The sequence below is a fragment of the Narcine bancroftii genome, chromosome 1 (assembly GCF_036971445.1).
Source record: "Narcine bancroftii isolate sNarBan1 chromosome 1, sNarBan1.hap1, whole genome shotgun sequence".
Lineage (NCBI taxonomy): Eukaryota > Metazoa > Chordata > Chondrichthyes > Torpediniformes > Narcinidae > Narcine > Narcine bancroftii.
Genome location: NC_091469.1, coordinates 86,155,026 through 86,174,390, shown reverse-complemented (window position 1 = coordinate 86,174,390; position 19,365 = coordinate 86,155,026). Strand labels below are relative to the sequence as shown.

The 19,365-nt window shown below is 45.6% G+C and overlaps 1 protein-coding gene across 2 annotated transcripts in view; it reads left to right on the top strand.

The window, feature by feature from the left end:
* Nucleotides 1-19,365, top strand: part of LOC138760903 (uncharacterized) — a 47,998-nt gene that overhangs the window by 16,709 nt on the left and 11,924 nt on the right. Inside the window, exon 3 of one of the 2 annotated variants that reach the window (XM_069932220.1) lies at nucleotides 6,854-6,938. The exons of the other annotated variant lie outside the window; for it this stretch is intronic. Within the exon in view, the coding sequence (XP_069788321.1) occupies nucleotides 6,854-6,893 (40 nt within the window). The 3' untranslated portion in view covers nucleotides 6,894-6,938. Of the gene's footprint in view, nucleotides 1-6,853; nucleotides 6,939-19,365 lie in introns of those variants that run through there. 2 annotated transcript variants of the gene reach the window in all.

Genomic DNA, 19,365 nt, shown 5'->3' with positions numbered 1-19,365 from the left:
CAGCATTGACAGATTCCAGGTGCTCGATAAGGACAGCACAGTTCGCGTAGTGGTTAGCGCAATGCTGTTAAAGTGCCAGAGATTGGGACTGAGGTTCAAATCCTACATTTTCTGTAAGGAGTCGATATATTCTCCCTACGTCTGTGTGGGTTTTCCCTCGGGGCTCTGGTTTCCTCCCATCGTTCGAAACATACCAGGGTTGTAGGTTAATTTTAGGGTTGTAGGTTAAAAAATTAAAATTTAAAATACCACTTTTCCATGGTCACAATGTCCTGGTGAAACCTTTCACCACGTTCATTACTGACTGCACCAAGATCAGCAGGGAAGAAGTCCAAGAGCGAATGCAGCAAATGAATTTTCAATGACATGAAGTAGTGTGACAGAAAATCGCAAAAATAGGTTATAGTTATAAGAATATTTTAAGGTGATTTTCATGATCAGCAGCTCAAAATTCATAAAATACACCCAAAAGTGTTCAGGAAGCAAAATCTTTGTGGTCCAATGTAATTTACTGTGAATCAAATCTGTTTTCGTAGAAAAAAGGTATTTTCTCCCACCCGTTGAGTTACTCAGTAGATTGTGTCTTGCTCCAGATTATAGCATCTGGAGTCTTTCATGTGCCATCAATTTCACTCAATTCTGCATAAGAGTGCAATTAATATCCCGCTGATGAAGCCACTGATCCGGGGGAAGAATATCAGTGAAATGGACAAGCCTGCACCTTCCTGAAAATCCACCAGAGGACACTGCTGTACTTCTTAATGTCTGCTTATCCAGAGGCGAAAGTCCCTTTCATCTAGTTTTTTCTTCAAATGATATAACAAAGGGAATGATTTGGAGTAGAAATGACAAGAATGACAGTAAAGCCTTGGTAGAAAAGAGCTGATTCAACATTAACTTTCAAATAAATAAATGAAAGGAGAAATATTGCAAAAGAGCAGAAGAATGGGACTGATTGGTTCAAGGTTGCTTTTATTGTCACGTTACCTCACTATTGTCACCTCACTGACAAAAGACAAAGGAGGAAAAACCCAACACCAACCCCAACCAATCAATTTTCCCTTGCAACCGCTGCAACCGTGCCTGCCTGTCCCGCATCGGACTTGTCAGTCACCAATGAGCCTGCAGCAGACGTGGACATACCCCTCGATAAATCTTCGTCCGCGAAGCCAAGCCAAAGAAAAGAAAAGAAACATTAAAATATAACATACATGATATACTTTAACTTCTGACTGCCATAAGGCAAACAAAGTTTCTCCATTAGCCTTCGCTGGTGCCCCTTACAGTAAGAGAAGCAAAAGAGAGTCCCTTCAAGAGTTACTGAGTGTGGATTCTTCTCCAGCACTTCTACAGCCACACAATTCATCGTCAACTCAAGCCTCTGATCCAAACTTGTGACACAATCACAAAGCCATCAGTAGCCAAAGCCTTTCAGGTGCCCTTCTTGCCTTCGGGTCCCTCTCATATCCCGACTCCAATCCTTGATTTCCATGATCCAATATCCAACAGCCTGCAGCCCATGCTGGTGCCTGACTTCAATTTGCACTCAGCATGTGTTGGTCCCTCAGCCGCTGAGTCCCTCGCTGGTCTGCTGCCATGGTCACCATCCTTAGGGTCATCTGCTCTGCTTCTTCTCAAGGGGTGGGGGTGCATTCTCATTTCTGGTGCCCTGTGCCTATCTACTGCCCTCCCTCCACCACACACCCCCCCCCCCCCCCGGAGTCTGCAACTCCTTGAGGCTACTGCTGAGTATTGGCATGGCCTTCTTGAGCACAGACCTCGTGGTTGCAGGGTTTTACTTACAAACACCATATACTCCTTTAACAGGCCATTTAAAGCTGTAAAGAAATGCTGGCATTAGAACCGGACAGTTGAATCCTTCTGAGCAGTGCTGTGTCTCCACTCTCCCAGGTCTGCTTCAGCAGCAGTGCTGCCATCTTTTTATTTTGGCTCTTTCAAATAAATGTATAGAAATGATGGGTCCAATGCCCTCTTCTTGTGGCATATGATTAGATACTCAATGGGTTCAGGTATGAATATTCAAATAGTGTGGTGACCCTCTGACAGATTGATTAGAATCAGTTGAAGGAAATTGTTATTCCCAGGTTTGTTTGTTCTGCTTTATGTCGCAGACAGATGACATTTAATGGCATTTCTTTATATATTAATGTGAGCTCATGAACTGTGTATCATCTGGGAAATCTGCACAGATTGCAAGTTAGTTCATCTCCAGTCCAGTTTTAGAACAAAAAACTGCAATACTCGATACATATAATTACATTAAAAACACAAAATAGTTCCAAAGATTTGCAGGCATTACCTCATCAAAATTAAAAGTTCAGATTTATTGTCAGAGTACACACATGACTTCACATAAAACCCTGAGATTCTTTACCTGCAGGGGAGGCAGAATTGCCACTTGTATGTTGTGCAAAAACTGTACTCAAGAAGATACACATAAATGTGAACAAATAAAGAAATATAAGCAAAATGACTTTGCAATAGAGAGAAAAACAAAATCAATAAAGTGCAAAAGAGTCCTTAAATTAGACTTTTTTTTTGGAGGACTCTGATGGCAGAGGGGTAGCAGCTGTTCCTGAACCTGCGAGTCTTAGTGCGAGTCTCGTGGCACCTATACCTCTTTCCTGATGGTAGTAGCAAGAACAGAATGGTTGCTGGGTGATTTAGATCATTGATGATTGCTGCTGCTCTCCGATAACAGTGTTCCATGTAGATTTCTTTGATGATGGGGAGAGTTTTGCTGTGTACACTTTCTTTTTTAAGGGTTTTCCACTCAGGGGTATTGATGCTCCCATATCAGATGTATTGCAGGTGGTCAGCACACATTCCACCACACCTCTGTAGATATTTGCCAGTGGTTTCCAAACCACCACAAACTCCTAAGGAAGTAGAGGTGCTAACATGCTTTCTTCATTCTATGAGTGTGTTGGGTCCAGGAAAGATCCTCCAAGATAATGACTCCTAAGAACTTAGTTACTCCCCACTCCACCTCTGATCCTCCAATCTTCACTGGATCGTACACCTCTGGTTTTTCCCTAGTTGAAGTTAACAATCAGCTTTTCATTTTGGTGACATTGAGTGCAAGGTTGTTGGTGCACCATTCAGCCAAGGTTTCATTCTCCCTCCTGTATGCTAATTCATCGCCCCTTTTTAAACAACTCACTTCTGTGGGATCATCATCAAATTTGTAGATGGTTTTGCAGTTGGACCGAGCCACACAGTCCTAGGTGTATAGCGGGTAGAGCAGGGGACTAAGTAGTTCTCGTTCTGTATTTATTCGGCCTTTATATGTAAATCAATTCCAATCTAGAAAAGGATATATTTTATGTTGTAAAGCAGAATCTTGAAATCTGATGAGAGCTCCGTTAACCTGAAGTGCCAATGGAACAAACCACTCTCCGTGGATGCTGCCTGACCTGCTGAGTAATACTCAGTTTACTTGATGTGCAGGTATACAATCCTTTATCTGGACATTTAAAATCCGGAAAGCTCCAAAAACCGGCAAATGGGGAGAGAGATGGTAGTGCGAGTCGGGCAGGTGGGGGGAAGAGACCGGCAGCATGAGTCAGGTGGGTGAGAGACTGGCAGCGTGAGTCCGGTGGGCGAGAGACCGGCAGTGCTAGTCGGGCAGCGAGGGGGGGCAGATTGCAGCATGAGTCAGGCGGGCGAGAGATCGGCAGCACAAGTCCAGTAGGCGAGAGACCGGCAGCGCGAGTTGGGTGGGCGAGGGGGGAGGCGGCAGTACGATTGGAAGGGGGTAGGTGTGGATACAGCAGCACAATTCAGGTGGGCTTAAATCTGGCTTTCTGAAATCTGGAAAAATCCGAAATTTGGAACACACTGTCCCCCAAGGGTTCCAGATACTGGAGTACCTGTACTTGAATTATACATCTACCCCATGGATAACTGGTACAAAGATCTTGTCCTTGGGCACCGAATGCAGGACTACCCCGAGATGCCACATTGTCAAATGAAGCAAGGTCAATCTAGACGTGTGGATTGGGAACATTTTGACAACTTTATCTTTAAATGGCAAAGTTTAGTCAGAACCCAGGTGCTGAGAATTACTGCAGTCATGGAACTGGTGATAGAGGTGATTTATCTGTTAAATGGTCAATTTTCCAAACTTGTGAAAATCGTTCCAAGTTACGGCCTTCCTCGGTATGAGGATTAAAACTGGTAATTGAAAGAGTGATCCAATTTCAACAGACCAAAGGATAGTGTACGCATTAAGAAACTGCTTCAAAATCAATTTTCTGGTTTACAATAAAATTGGAGAAGTAATTGTGGTACCTAAAAAGAATGAATTTGGACCTATGAATGATGCCAATAATGTAATGAAAGCCTCAACAAATGTCAGCAGTGTCAAGATTTCTACACCAAGTTCGGCGTAATTTGTCAATAAAAATCAGATAATTTATTTCCAGCTTGATACCTGTCTTCTGTCTGTTACTGTCAGTCATTTCCTCCCTGTTCTGAGTTCTAAAATATGATGTGAATTGGGACCAAATTTAATTTGTGAAAAGCATACGCCCCAAAAAGGATGCATTTCTGGGTATGTCCATCCTCACTGCTCCTGTTTCCCATTCTCTAACAGCAATGCTTCTACCTTGGCTAATTTAGTAGCTTGTGGGCAAGGACATTTTACCTCTAAATTTGTGACCTTCTTTAGCTCCACACCACACCCTAGCATTATTTCCTCTTATCTATAATCTTTCCAGTCAACACAAATTTATCTAGCCCTTTCTATTTCTGTAACCTTCTCTGGCCCAACAATGCTACTTATTTCTCTAACACCCCTCAGCCCAAAGCCCTGACCATGTATTATCTCCTCCAGCTTCCGAATCCTCCATATCTCTGTAACTTCCTCCAGTTCTACAACTCCAGCTATCTCTATAATCACCTGTCCTCTACCTCTGTACCCTCCAATACCAACATCTTGCACCAGTCTGATATCCATCCTTCTACCAGCAATGGCTTTCAGCTACTCAGATGCCTGGATTCAAGAACTCCACTCCAAAACCTCTGACTCACTGCCACTTTTTTATCTCTTCACAGGGTGATAAAACCTATCTCTGTGTACTGACAGATGTTTTGACTTGCTTGGATAGTACTCAAAGGAAAGCTTTGCACTGTATCTTGGTACACATGTCAATAAACAATTTAATTCAATTTTGACCTTACTCTTTGCTACTTCCCTAGCATCTCATTATGTGGCTCAAGATCAAATCGTAATACTGCTCCCTTTACCAGTTCAAAAGTTTCATATAAATGGAAGTTGCCATTCTTAAATAATTTCCCTCCAATCATGAGATCTTTTATTAACATAACTATGGGTAGGGTCTCACAGTAGTCTTCAGAAGCGTTCTGAGTTTAGGTGGGAAATCAGGGTTATATGTGAGCAGATGGGAGCGGAGCCCACCATCAACACACCACACTACCAGTGAATCCCAGTTCACTGCATTGATCCTGATGGGGGGGCCTTGGACTCCTTGGGTCTCCTGATCCCCTTGTGAGGGAGGAGAGGTGGGCTGGGTCTCTGGTTCAATGGTGGAGGGGGGATGCTCTTTCCTCCTGAACTGGATCCCCTGAGGCCTTGGCTGGGGGTGGCAAGAATGAGATCTATGGCTCACAGGGGGTTGTAGCTAGTTGTTCTGCTGGATGCGATGTCCCTCACCAGCAGGCACTGATATAGCTCGTCACTCATAAAGGATGAGCTGGGATATCCGAACAGGACAAAAATGGAGTCTAGGGCCTTTATGTCTGACAAAGTGGATATGTCTGGACATGGAATGGCGAACAGGAAGTGGGAGTACTCATCAATGATAGAGAGGAAGACAGTGTTCCTCTTCGTGGAGGGGAGAAGTCCCTTAAAATCGACAATGAGCCATTCGAAGGGCCTGGATGACTTGATCAGGTGTGCCCTTGTGGGGCAGTAGAAGTGCGGCTTGCACTCCGCACAGACCTGGCAAGACCTGGTCATTTCCCTGACATTTTCCATGGATTAGGGCAGATTGCGCACCTTGACAAAATGGGCCATGCTGGTGACCCCTCGATAGCAGAGCTCATTATACAGAGACCACAGTTGGCCAGTGTGTGAAGAGGTGCAGCTTCCTCTGGATAAGGGTCATTAAGGGATCTGGCTGATAGGCCATGTCATAATTGTAGGTGGAGAGCTCAATCCTCCACCTAACAATTTTGCCATTTTTGATTTTTCCCCTCTTGACATTATTAAACATGAATGCAACAGAGCACTGGTCAGCGAGGAGTGTAAATTTCCTTCCAGCCAGATAGTGTCTCCAGTGCCTTACGGCTTCTACAATGGCTTGAGCCTCCTTTTTCACAAATGGACTCTGGAGCTCGCAGCCTTGTAATGTCCGAGAGAAGAATGCAACCGGCCTGCCCGTCTGGTTAAGGGTAGTGGCCAGGGCTACGTCAGAAGCACTTGGAAAGATAGATTCTCATCCACTGTGTGCTTTCGCAATGTGATTCCAGAGGTAGTTAAAAGCTGTTTGGGCTTCAGCTGAGAGGGGAAAATTATTGGCTTTTAAGAGAGGGCAAACCTTCTGGGATTCACTGGTAGTGTGTTGTGTTGATGGCTGGCTCTACCCCCATCTGCTCACCTAAAACCCTGATTTCCCGCCTAAACCCAAAACCCTTCCGAAGACTACTGTGAGACCCTACCCATAGTTATAAGTTAATAAAAGCGTTTGTTCTCCCTCCAGTCATGAGAGCTTTTATTCGTGTTACTGCAGCTGAGACACAGGGTCTCATTAGACTCGAGGGACCAGAGGACCCACTTATGCTCTTATTTTTCTGCTGTTGTATTCAGCCATTGGGAAGATGCATGCAGGATGATTAGCGGTCATTGACAACATAGTGATCATGGAGCTGAAGACTTGTAGGAGAGATGTGCTGAAGGTACGACTTGAGAAAACTCCAGTAAGTGTGGAAAGACAGAAACCCAGTGTTTGTGATGTGGATTACTGGACTCAGCAATACTGAAAGTTATGCTAACCTTACACTACAACTCACATCTAAGTAAAATATTCCATCCACAAGAAAGTCAGGAATTCACACACCGATTCAGGGACCTGAATTGAAAATCTGGGCTGACATTCCCAAGCAATATCAAAATGCAGTGAGTGGCTCAAACCAGCTGACTCATTTTCCGTGTTACTTCAAAAGTGCAATAATGCTTACAAAGTAATTTGAGGTGTCTTGAGTTCACAAATGGCATTATAAATCCATATATTTGTTTCTGAGTTAGTATAATACTGAGGAGAGAACTATTGGAGAACTATTGGAGAACTTATAGATGAGTTGTAAAACCATGTCAGGTAAAAATGGCCCATGGTAATGCTTAAAGATGAGCCATGATGTTTGCCCCAACATCCTGACCAATATTTACCCTTCAACCAAAGTCATCGAGAACAACCAAGATGGTCATTTATGACTGTTGAACCTTGGTGTGACATCTAGTGATCATATTTTGAATGCTCTTCATTGCCTTTGGATCAACTTAGGATCATGGAAAAAGCAAGCTGCCTGAGGAAATGAGCGGATCGAGCAGTATCAATGGGAGAAATAGAATCGTCAACATTTCAGGATAGAACTTTTCTATCAAGGTTGTGAAGGGCTTCCAGCCTAAAATATTGACCACTCTTTCCCCATCACGGATGCTGCTCGACCCACTGAGTTCCTCCAGCACATTGCTTCGTGCTCCAGATTCCACCATTGCATCCCTTCCATATTCCCTTAAAATCATGAAAACTCCTCTGGTATTGGAAATCCTTTCTTTTTATTTTCTGTAGTTTACAATATTTCTGAAATTCAAGTCTATTGAGTAGGTGCTTCATCTAGTTCTATGTGTTTATATTGTGTAGGGTTATGAAATAAGGACATAATCCAGTCCAACTCACTGTGAATGACTGTGATTTCTCTCAGACAGATCTCCACCTGTTTCCTTGTGCCTCGCTGTACAGCCAGTTTGTGAATTTCCTTTATAAATATGTAATGCTTCTCAGAGAAAATGTGAAGCACCTGATCTGAATCTGTGAGTTCAATAACACTGTCTCAGGAAAAGGCATTGGGCTGCCTATGCACTTCATGCTTCCAGCTGTAGTTAAGCAGATGTTCACAGACTTAACTCCAAGGTCACTGAGTTAATATTTTAACTATATTGCTGCAATTCTTGTTATAACGCTACTGTGATAATTGTTTGCAATAATTTGTTCAAAACATAAGAGTGAGGTGAGATTAATCATGAAGCCACCAGGGTGAAAGGATTAGTATTGATGTTTTCTTTAAAAATTTTGAGTGTATTAACAAATTGGACTCAGAAATAGGAAGTTGTGCCCACAAACTGATAGCAATTATTTGAAAGGGAGCTAAACTATACATATCACCAAGTGAATATAATTCTTTTTTTTGTTTTCAGAAAGGATAAAAGATTCAATATTATTTTACTGTCATGTAGTAAAACAGATGTAATATTGCACAAAATTGCCTTTAGTCTACCATAAGGCAGATAAAGATTCACCCTAAGCAGAAATTGCCCAGCCCTCCGCTTACAGTCAGAGAAAGAGAAGCAAAAGAAGATTTCCTTCAATGTCGCTGAGCATCCATGGATTTTCCTCCAGTGCTCCTGGAGACTCCTGAGCTACATAGACTTCAGTCCAAATTATCAGCAGGTCAAACTCCAAAATGCAAACCTCCGACACAATCAGGAAGGCTTCAGTGCCCTCGGCACCCTGTCGCATCCCAGATCTGATACCTGGTACCCCTTCAGCCAGTCTCGAGCCATTCACAGCCTGGTGTGAGTCCTTTGATTGCAGCCGGCAGCAGTCTGCAGTTACATGGGTTCCTCCCCTCGAGTCACCAATATCCAAGCTCTTCAGCTGCAGACCCCCTTGCTGGTCCGCTGCCGTGATCACCATCTCATAGGTTTATCTGCACTGCTTCTCAAATGGAGGGTGGGGGGTTGGGGTAGTGAGGGTGTGTAGTCTCCTCGTTTTCTTCTGCCCTGCACCAATCATCTTCTTCCCCGGAGTCTTCAAAGCCACTGCCGAGCACAGGTGCTGCCATCTTTGTGCCAGAGCCCCCAGTCCCAAGATTTAAAAACATGCCACCATTTAAAGCCAGTACAGAGCCATTGGTAGTTGGACTGGGTAGTAGAACTCTGCAGAGAAGTGATGTGCCTCCGCTCACCATTGGTCTGCACCAGTGGCAGCACTGCCATTTTGTTCAGGTGTGAGATAAATTAATTTATTTTAAAAATTCTTCAGATTTGAGGAAATTACCAGTGTTAGTAAATTCACCTGAAAGCTAGTTTGACATTTTAAAGCAAAGGGGCAATAACTCAGAAAGATTCATAGAATCCTTCAGTCCTTGAAGTTTGATGTGTTTTAATGTTATAATACTTCACAAGAGGAGATATAGCTTGAATGAATGAGTGGAGTCACATCACAAGGGATTCATTCAATGAAGCAGCAAAGGAATGGAGGTGGATGTTAAAATAAAGGGTGATTGTACTTCTGAACATGGAACACATCAGGGCAATGAAGTGGTGTATTTAGGAAGTAAGGAAAAGTTTACTAGCCATTCATTGAGGCTATCACAGCAGTATGTGGTTACTACCAACAGTGCTAATCATAGATTGGGCAATTCTTACTGGACACATGGCCTGTCAGCTTCTATGATGTACCACACCTGTCCATGTGGAAATACTTGTGCAACTCTGAGCCCCTGTGCAGCCCCTCCTCTGTCTTACATTGTCAGTCATATAGTGAAGGGATTATTTACAAATTAAAGCAAAAATATGACCAAGTACCTTGGCAACATTTTGGGAATGAGCACATTGCTTTCTCATTCATCTACACCTAGATTCTTCTCTGGATGAGTCTGCGTGTATCAGTCAATCCATTCAACTTGGTCATTGGAAACTGATGTCTTCTCCAAAAAGAACCAACCTTCTCTCCAGCACTTTAAGGATCAAATTTAGTGTCCTGGTCTTGTTTACACCATTTCTGTGGGAATGAAGCTTTGAGAACATCGAAAAGCTGCTGGAGCCAATTAAAACACTGAATGAACATGCATTTCAAAGACCAAGGCATTATTTTGCAAGATGGGGACTGAAGGGAAGGCAGATGCTGTAATCTGGAGTAGAACACAAACTGCAAGGGCTCAACCATCCCGTTCTTAGCTGCGGAATGACCTGCTGAGTCACGCCCTGAAGTTTGTTTGTGAATGATTTTGCAAGATCTTTCCTCATGATAAGAGAGTTTGATCTCTGGAATGCCACTTCTAAAAGCATGTGATATATCCGTGTTTGTGACCAGAAGCAGCAGCAAAAGCAAAACTACCAACACGACTCAACTGTTTGAAAGACAATTCAATGCAGAGTGCAAAGAACATATTACTGGGAATAAATAAAATACGGATACAAATATGCAACTTAAGTGGTGGGTAATAGGAAGGACATAATCTGGCTGTATTACAGGACATTTCTCCAAAAGATCTGACAGAGGGCTGGTCAGTGGGGAGTAACTAGTGTCAAGTTAGACAACTCCTGGAAGGGAGTTGCTAATGTTCAGAATGGGTTGTTGCATTGGAGAATTGCTAATGTCCAGACAGACGCCTACAGTGAGGAGTTGCTAATATCCAGGCAGGTGTCCGCAATTCAGGAGTTTTTAATGTGCAGTCTGGACACTGATGTTGGAAAGTTGCTAATGTCCTGGCAGAGGCTTGCATTGGGGAGTTGCTGAGGTCCTGAAAAGAATCTGCCTTCAGCTTCTTCGTCAACTCAATGTTTTCACAGCAAACATCATTCCAAATGCTAAACATTAAAATGAGAATAAAAAGCTGAGAATGCTTTGTAGCAGTCAATAAATCGAGAGATGAAAGTTTGAGGACAGACAATCTGGACAAGCTTTAAGTTCTGCACCTGATGCTGTTATGTAACTATGGGGCGGAAAAATTTATGGTGGTGAAGACAGAGAGAGACAGTTATTTTCCCAGGAGACTGGTTAGGGCTGGAGATAATGGTGCAAAATCTAAGAATACTAGACATCCTGGAAGACACCCAGCATTAAGCTGGAGAGAGGTGATTCTTCACAGTTTGAGAATTAACCTAGAAGGAACTGGATTGAGGAATAGAAACAAAGCCACCGTTTTATGGAAATTTAAGATCTAATTTCGGACAATTCAATAATGAATAATAAAACTTTGGGTATTCTGGGAGGAATGCCCAATTAAAAATTATGAACAAATTTGATACACTTCAAGCAAAAATTGGATTATCCAAGGAACACTGGTTAACAATAAAACAGAAAGCCTGATAAACTACAGTAAAGGAAATGGATTAATTGGATGATAATGCAGATGCAAACCAGACAGTAACATTTGGTTTGTGTCAGTCATAACTCACTCCAGAAGTTCCAAGCACAACAATTCTTATTCAGTTCTGACTGCTACCAAACTATTGAGGGCTTGGTAAAGAAAATACAACAATATTGGGGTGAGAATATTCTTCCAATCTGAGGATTAAGATGCTTTGTGACTTAAACTTACCATCAAAAAAAGTTATTTAGGTGCGGGTGTCACAGCTAATTACGTAGGAATACAATGAAATACAGATAACCAACTTATTATAAACAACAGAGTCTGTGTCTTGACATTTGCCTCCCCATCCTTCCTTGAAAGCTGTGAAATATCTGCATTAGTGAGCTTAGCTCAGGAGAAAATTACTGCTTGGCCATACTCCCTAGAGTAGAACACGGTTAGTGTAGAGGTTAGTGCAACACTGTTACAGCGCCAGTGACTGAGGTTCGAATCCGACACTGTCTGTTAAGAGTTTGTACGTTCTCTCTGTGTCTGCGTGGGTTTCCCCAGGTGCTCTGGTTTCCTACCACCCTCCAAAGCCTATGGGGATTATAAGTTAATTGGGATATTTGGGTGGCATGAGCTAGTGGGCCAGAAGGACCTGTTATCATGCTAGATAATCTAAATATAAATTTATCATGCAAAAGAGTTTAACATACACATTGTACAATGTACAAATGCTCTGAAATTCTTCCTTGCTGCAAATGAACTTTGTAAAATAAAACAACAAATAACCAACTACATTAGTGCACTAAAGTGAATTAAAGAGACAATAAATACAAAAAAAAGTAATTAATACCATGTAGCGGCAGCTACACTACTCCTGAAAGAACACACACAACCAGACGGGTTGAGCTCAGTGAGCAGACTAGTTTATTGAAGGCTGCTGGGCTGCACTTATACTCCCAGCCTGGACCTGGCTGAGCCCCATGCTGGGAGGAAGGGAAAACCCCGACAGCGCCATTTTGGCTGGCTGCCCCGCTGCATGGCTTACAAGCGGGGTCAGTTGGCCTGCCTAGTGGTGAGCTGCCACACAGCACCCCCCCCCCCACCCCAGAACTAGCGACAATGTTCTTTTTCGCCAGGCGGCCTCACTTCTTGGGCTGGGCTACGACCACGGGCTTGGTTGGATGGAGGTGTGCTTGCTTCAGCCTGTCTACGGTAAACAGCTCCTGCCTGCCACCAATGTCCAGCATGAAAGTAGAGCCGGAATGCTGTACAACTCTGTACGGCCCCTCGTACAGTCGCAGCAGAGGTGCCGTGGTCGGGCCCCGTGAAACGAAAACATACTCCGCGGAAAACAGTTTGCTGGGAATGTGAGATGGGCGGGTGCCATGCCTGGGCGGCCGTGGGGGTTCAAATGAGTCCAAGAATGCCCTGAGGTGAGGAAATAGTTCGTGCGGCGACCGCTGGGGATTGTGAGGTCCGTTGATGAACTTACCAGGTAGTGCCAGCAGTGCACCGTAGTCCAGCTCAGCAGATGACGCCTGCAGATATTCCTTGGGAGTGGAGAGGATGCCCAGGAGCACCCAAGGCAGTTCATCTGACCAGTTGGGACCGGTGAGGCGAGCCAAGAGTTCTGACTTAAGGTGGCAGTGGAGACATTCGACCAGTCCATTGGCCTGAGGGTGGTAGGCCGTGGTGTGGTGTAGCTGGATCCCCAACCTGTTTGCGAGCTGTGCCCGAGCGCAGATGCGAACTGGGCACCCCGATTGCTGGTAAGGTGACCCGAGATGCCGAATCGGGCGACCCAACCATGCAACAGTGCTCGGAACCAGGAGTCGGTGGAGGTGTCTGGCATCAGAATCACCTCGGGAGAGCGAGTGGTGTGGTCCACCATCATAAACAGGTAACGGTTGCCCCAGGAAACAGGTAAGGGCCCGACGATGTCCACGTCAATGTAGCTGAACCGTTCCCGGACGTGCTCAAACTCCTGTATGGGTGCCCTGGTGTGCCTGTGCACCTTGGATGTCTGGCAATGGGTGCATGTTCTGGCCCAGCCCGCGATCTTCTTCCGCAGCCCATACCATATGAACCGTTCTGCCACCATCTGGACCATGGACCTGATGGACGGATATGAAAGGTCATGGATGTGATGGAAGACCTGCCTGCACCACTGCTGGGGAGCCACTGGTGACGGGGTGCCCATGGAGATATCGCACAGGATGGTGCCTTCGCCACTCAGAGTTGGGAGGTATCAGAACCGCAGGCCCATGATGGCGGTCATGAAGGCCCTCATCTCCTCATCAGACCTCTGGTGTCAGGCGAGCTGGTCGAAGTCGAGCCCAGGCGTCAGCGCGCAGATGGCTGGTCGCGAGAGTGCATCGGCAAACACATTGTCCTTCTCCGCCTTGTGCCGAATGTCTGTGGTAAATTCTGACACAAAGGAGAGGTGACGCTGCTGGCGGGCTGACCAGGGATCCTTTGCCATCGCGAGCGCCTGGGAGAGGGGTTTGTGGTCGGTGAAGATGGTAAAAGTCCTCCCCTCCAAAAAATAACGGAAATGCCGCACTACCAAGTGCATGCCCAGTAACTCGTGGTCGAAGGCACTATACTTGGGTTCCAGCGGGTGGAGCAGGTGGCTGAAGAATGTCAGCGGCTTCCAATGTCCATTCACCTGCTGCTCCAGGGTGGCACCGACGGCTGTGGCATAGGCATCGACAGAGAGTGCCATATGCAGCTTGATGTGCGGGTGGGCAAGCATGGTGCCCTTCGCGAGGGCATCCTTGGTCGGCTCAAATGTGGTGCAGGCTTCTGAGTTCCAAGCGAGCATTTTGTGCTTGGCTGCGGTGAGGGTGAATAGCAGCTGCATGATGCGCGCAGCTCCCAGGATGAAGCGGTTGTAAAAATTGACCATACTCGTGAACTACTGCAGCCCCTTGAGGATGTCCGGGTGGGGAAAATCTCTGATAGTGGCGACCTTCGCAGCACTGGGCGTGGCTCCTTCGGCCATGATGATATGGCCCAGGATCTGCATGGACTCTTTCCCAAACTGGTACTTGGCTGGATTGATGGTAAAGCCGAAGTTAGCCAGCAGGGAGAAAAGGGCGCGTAGGTGGGCCTTGTGTTGCGCCCGGTCCTTGATGGTGACGAGGATGTCGTCCAAATAAATAAACGTCCAAGTCCCTGCCCACAGAGTCCATGAGGCGCTGGAAGGTCTGAGCGGCGTTCTTGAGCCCGAACGGCATGTGCAGGAATTTGAACAAGCCAAAGGGAGTGATGATGGCCATCTTGGGTATGTCCTCAGGGTGCACCAAGATCTGGTGATATCTGCACACCAGGTGAACCTTGGAGAAAACCCTCGCATCGTGCAGGTTGACCGTAAAGTCCTGGATGTGAGGGATGGTGTAATGGTCAGGAATGGTTGCCTCGTTGAGCCATTGATAGTCTCCACAGGGACACCAGCTGCTAGAGGCTTTCAGGACCAGGTGGAGCGGCGAGGTCCACGGGCTGTTGGACCACCGAATGATCCCCAGTTCCAACAGGTGCGAAAACTCCTCCTTCGCCACCTGCTTGTCAGGCGGGAGCCGGCGTGCCTTGGCTTGAACCGGTAGGCCCTGGGTGGCGATATGATGGAATACCCCGTGGCGTGGCGAGGCAGAGGAGAACTGTGGCTTGAGGAGTATCGGAACTCATCCAGGATTCGCTGGAACTCGTCTCTGAGAATGCTGATCATGGCCATCTGCAATTGCTCCGAGTGGGAGGCATTGAGGCTAACGGCCTGGAAGGTATAGGCGTCCACCAGGCACCGACCTCGAATGTCCAACAGAAGCCCATGTGCGAGGAGGAAGTCTGCACCCAGGATGGCAGTCGGGAGGGACAAGACGGTGAACCTCCTCGCAAAATTTTGTTGGCCGATCTGGGAGTGGACTGTCTTGTCTCCATACATCCGGATTTCTGTTGTGTTGGCTACACGGAAGGGAGGTCCACGAGGTCAGTTCCTGAATTCGACGACCATGGCCGGGATGTCACTCATCTGGGCTCCAGTGTCAACGAGGAACCGCCAGCCGCTGATTGAGTCCCACAGATAGAGGAGGCTGTGTCCTTGGCCAGCCTCCGCAGCCATTAACAGCGGCCGGCCGGTTATTTCCTTGGAACGAGCAGGGCTGACAACACTTCCAAGCCTCGGCTCCCTTGCACTGGTGGTAGAGGCAGAGGCCTGGAGCGGATGCTGTGGCCTTGATTATGCTCTTGGGGGCCCCTGCTGGGGCCCGATGCTCTACCGCAGTGCTAGGGGCAGGCTTGGCGTGGTCGGGCCTGTGCCTCATGATCTGCTGGACCGCAGAGCCCTCCAGGAATCGTGCGAGCCATAGCTCTTCGGCCTTCTGAGCGACCTTCCTCGGGTTGGTGAAGCTCTCCTGGACCAGCAGCGGCCGGATGTCCCCAGACATATGGTCAAGGAAAATGCACTCAAAGATTGGGCAGTTGGTGTGCTCACCCATGAGCGCGAGGATTTTGTCCATCAGCTCCATTGGGGACCTGTCCCCCAGGGGGTCGAGGTGCAGCATCCGAGTGGCACGCTGGTGCCTAGATAGTCCTAGGGATCCGGTAAGCACTCGCTTGATGGTCTCGTAATTGTCTTCGGCGGGTGTTTGCTGAATGAGGTGCAGCACACATCTGGCGGTGGCCTGGTCTAGAGCAGTGACCACATGGTAGAATTTGGTCGTGTCGGACGAAATGTGGCGGAGGTGAAACTGAGTCTCTGCATGGCTGAACCAGGTCTCCAGTTCCTGAACCCAGAATTCAGGCAGTTTCACGGCTCTAGCGCTGATCCCAGGCTTGCTCATGATGGGTTCAAAGACCTTTGAACCAGTCGGGGTGACCAATTGTAGCGGCAGCTACACTGTTCCTGCAATAACACACACCAGATGGGTTGAGCTCAGTGAGCAGACTAGTTTATTTCAGGCTGCTGGGCTGCACTTATACTCCCACCCCTGGCTGAGAACCGCGCTGGAGGACGCTGACATCACTCGGGCATCACATGGTCCCACAGCATGGGCTTCTGAGCCCCATGCTAGGAGAAAGGGAAAACCCCCAACGGCGCCATTTTTGCCGGCTGCCCCGCCACATGGCTTACAAGCGGGGTCAGTTGGCCTGCCTAGTGGTGAGCCGCTACAACCAACAATTATCCTCTGAAAAAAAAATTGCAATTTAGTAGACAATCCTTTTGTGGTGTCCATAATTAGTGTTACTAAGGGAGGTTCAGGAGCCTGATATCCATCATAAACCCAGTGGTGCCTCAAGCTTCTGTACCTTTTGCCCAAAATTAGCAGTGAGAGGAGGTTATGGCCAGGGTGGTGGAGGTTCTTTATGATGTAGGCTACCTTCTTGAGGTAGCAGCTCACATAGATGTATTGAGTGGATTGGAGGTCGGAGCTTGTAATGGATCTGGCTATGTTTGTTAACTTCTGGAGACTTCTGCCTTCCTGGCCATTTGAATTCCCAAACCAGGATGTGATGCAACTGGTCAGTAAACTTTCCACAGTACACCTGTAGAAGTTTGAGAGAGTCTTCAGCAACAAGCTAAATTTCATCAGAAAGTAGAGCCATTGGTGTGCCTTCTTCATGGTTGCTTCGCTGTGCTGGCTCCAGGGAAGGTCTTCTGAAACAAGGACTACTAGGGGTTTGAAGATACTGACCTTCTTCACCTTCATCCCATCAATGCCGGCAGGTCCCTTGGCCTCTCCTTTCTAAAATCAACAATAAGCTCCTTGGTCTTGGTGACATTGAGAGCAAGATTGTTGTTCTGGCACCACCCAACCAGGTTCTCAGACAGATAGAGGCATACATCAAAAAATCAGGACAATTGGCCCTGATGAATCTATGTTGACTATCAAGCACCCATAATACTAATCCTACAATAATTACAGCATTAATTCTCATGTTCCCATCAGATGCGAACATTAATCTTTCACTTGGGATGTCATCATGTAACAGACATTGATGGATTTACATTTCTGAGGGTATTCAAATTTGAGAAATGTGCTCCACAGCCCTCTCAGTTAACAGAGATAATGACTTTTATGCTGATGTGTACAGTAGTGAGTACTTCTCCCTGGACTTTTCTTGGTTGTCATGTAGAATCCACTCTTTGATTTAGAGATCAACTTCAGCGACTGGGGCAATACGGATGAGGGGGACCCTTGCAATGATTTTCCCTATGGCTGACAGCTGGGTGACTCCTCTGTCATTATTGTCATTGGAGTTGTCTCTTTTCTTGAAGATGATCATGAAGATATCACTCTTTTGCCTGATACATCTTCTTCCCAGATGTGGAATTTGTGCCTGAGGTTCCTCTCTGCCAAGCTCAAGAATTTCAGAAAAAATCTGAACCTACTCTAAAGATCCTGCTGTTTCTCAATGATAAATTACCTTTTTGACTTGCCAGTCACCTGGAACAAAGACTTACCATTACCAACATCAAACCGCTCTGTAACTTCCCACTGGTGTGTAAGGTTACACACCATCTGAGTAAGAATTTGATAAGGATGTCTTCATTAACTGCACTATAAGAGCTCCTGATAACTGCTGGATAGGTGTCCTTTCCACTGCTATCTCCATCTCCCAAAAGCAAAAGAAGGGACTGAAAAATGGTCACAAAAAGTCAGTGTTGAAAGTCTTTGGAACCCAGAGAAGGAAGCTTTTCTCAGACAGTAGCCTACAGTTATTATTAATTACTTTTCTTTTTGTAAGTATTTTAATCGGTTATGTTTTTGTTTTTTGGTTTTTTTTTGTAAGTGGGTTTTTTTTCTCACATATATTATTAACTTTATTATTCTTCACTCTTTATTTTGGGGGGGAAGGGGGGGTTGGACTAATTTGAGTTGGGTTATTAATGTGTAATAATTATTGGGGAGGGTATAGTTTATTTAGATTACTGATACTGTATTGTAATTTTATTATTTTGTTCTTAATTTTTTTAAATGTAATTCTATATGTTATTCATGTTATAAAATATTAAATAAAGTTTAAAAAAAAGACAGTAGCCTACAGGCAACCCAATGACCATTCACCAGCAAACACCACAGAGTGCCCATAGCTTTGAGATAAAACCTATAAAGTGACTCCTGGCTTTTCTGCTAGAAAACACCAAAGTTTATTTAGAAACAGAAAAATAGGTAAAAATAGGCCATTTGGTCCTTCAAGCCTACACTGCCATTCATTATGACCATGGCTGATCAGTACCCAGTTCTTTCCTTCTCCCTATACCCTCTGGTCCCCTTAGCCACAAGGGCCAAATTTAACCTTCTCATAAATATTGATAAGGAACCGGCCTGAACTACTTCCTGTGGCAAAGAATTCCATAGATTCATAACTCTATGAGAGAAAACATTTTCTGATCTCAGTCCTAAAAGACTTCCCCCTTATCCTTAAACTGTCACCCCTGATCCTGGTTTTCCCAGCATCGGAAACAACCTTCCTGCATCTAGTCTGTCTAATCCTTTAAGAATTTTATATGTTTCTATAAGATACCCCCTCAATCTTCTAAATTCCAATGAATACAAGCCTAGACTATCAACCCTTTCTTCATATGGAAGTCCTTCCATTCCTGGTATTAATCTAGTGAACCTTCTCTGCACCCCCTCCATGGCGAGGATGTTCTTCTTCAGTTAAGGAGACCAAAACTGAACATAGTATTCCAAGTGTGGTCTCACCAAGGCCTTGTACAGCTGCAGTAGGACTTCCCTACTCCTGTACTTGAGTACTCTTGCTATGAATGCCAACGTACCATTCGCCTTCCTCGCTGCCTGTCATACCTACATGCCCACTTTCAATCACTGATGCACAGCGACACCCAAGTCTCGCTGCATTTCCCCTTTTCCTATACAGATATCATTTAGATAATAATCCTCTTTCCTGTTCTTACCTCCAAATCCCCAGGGCTGGATAGATTGCATCCAAGAGTGTTTAAGGAAGTAGCCCAGGAAATAATGGACACATTAGTGATAATTTTTGAAAGCT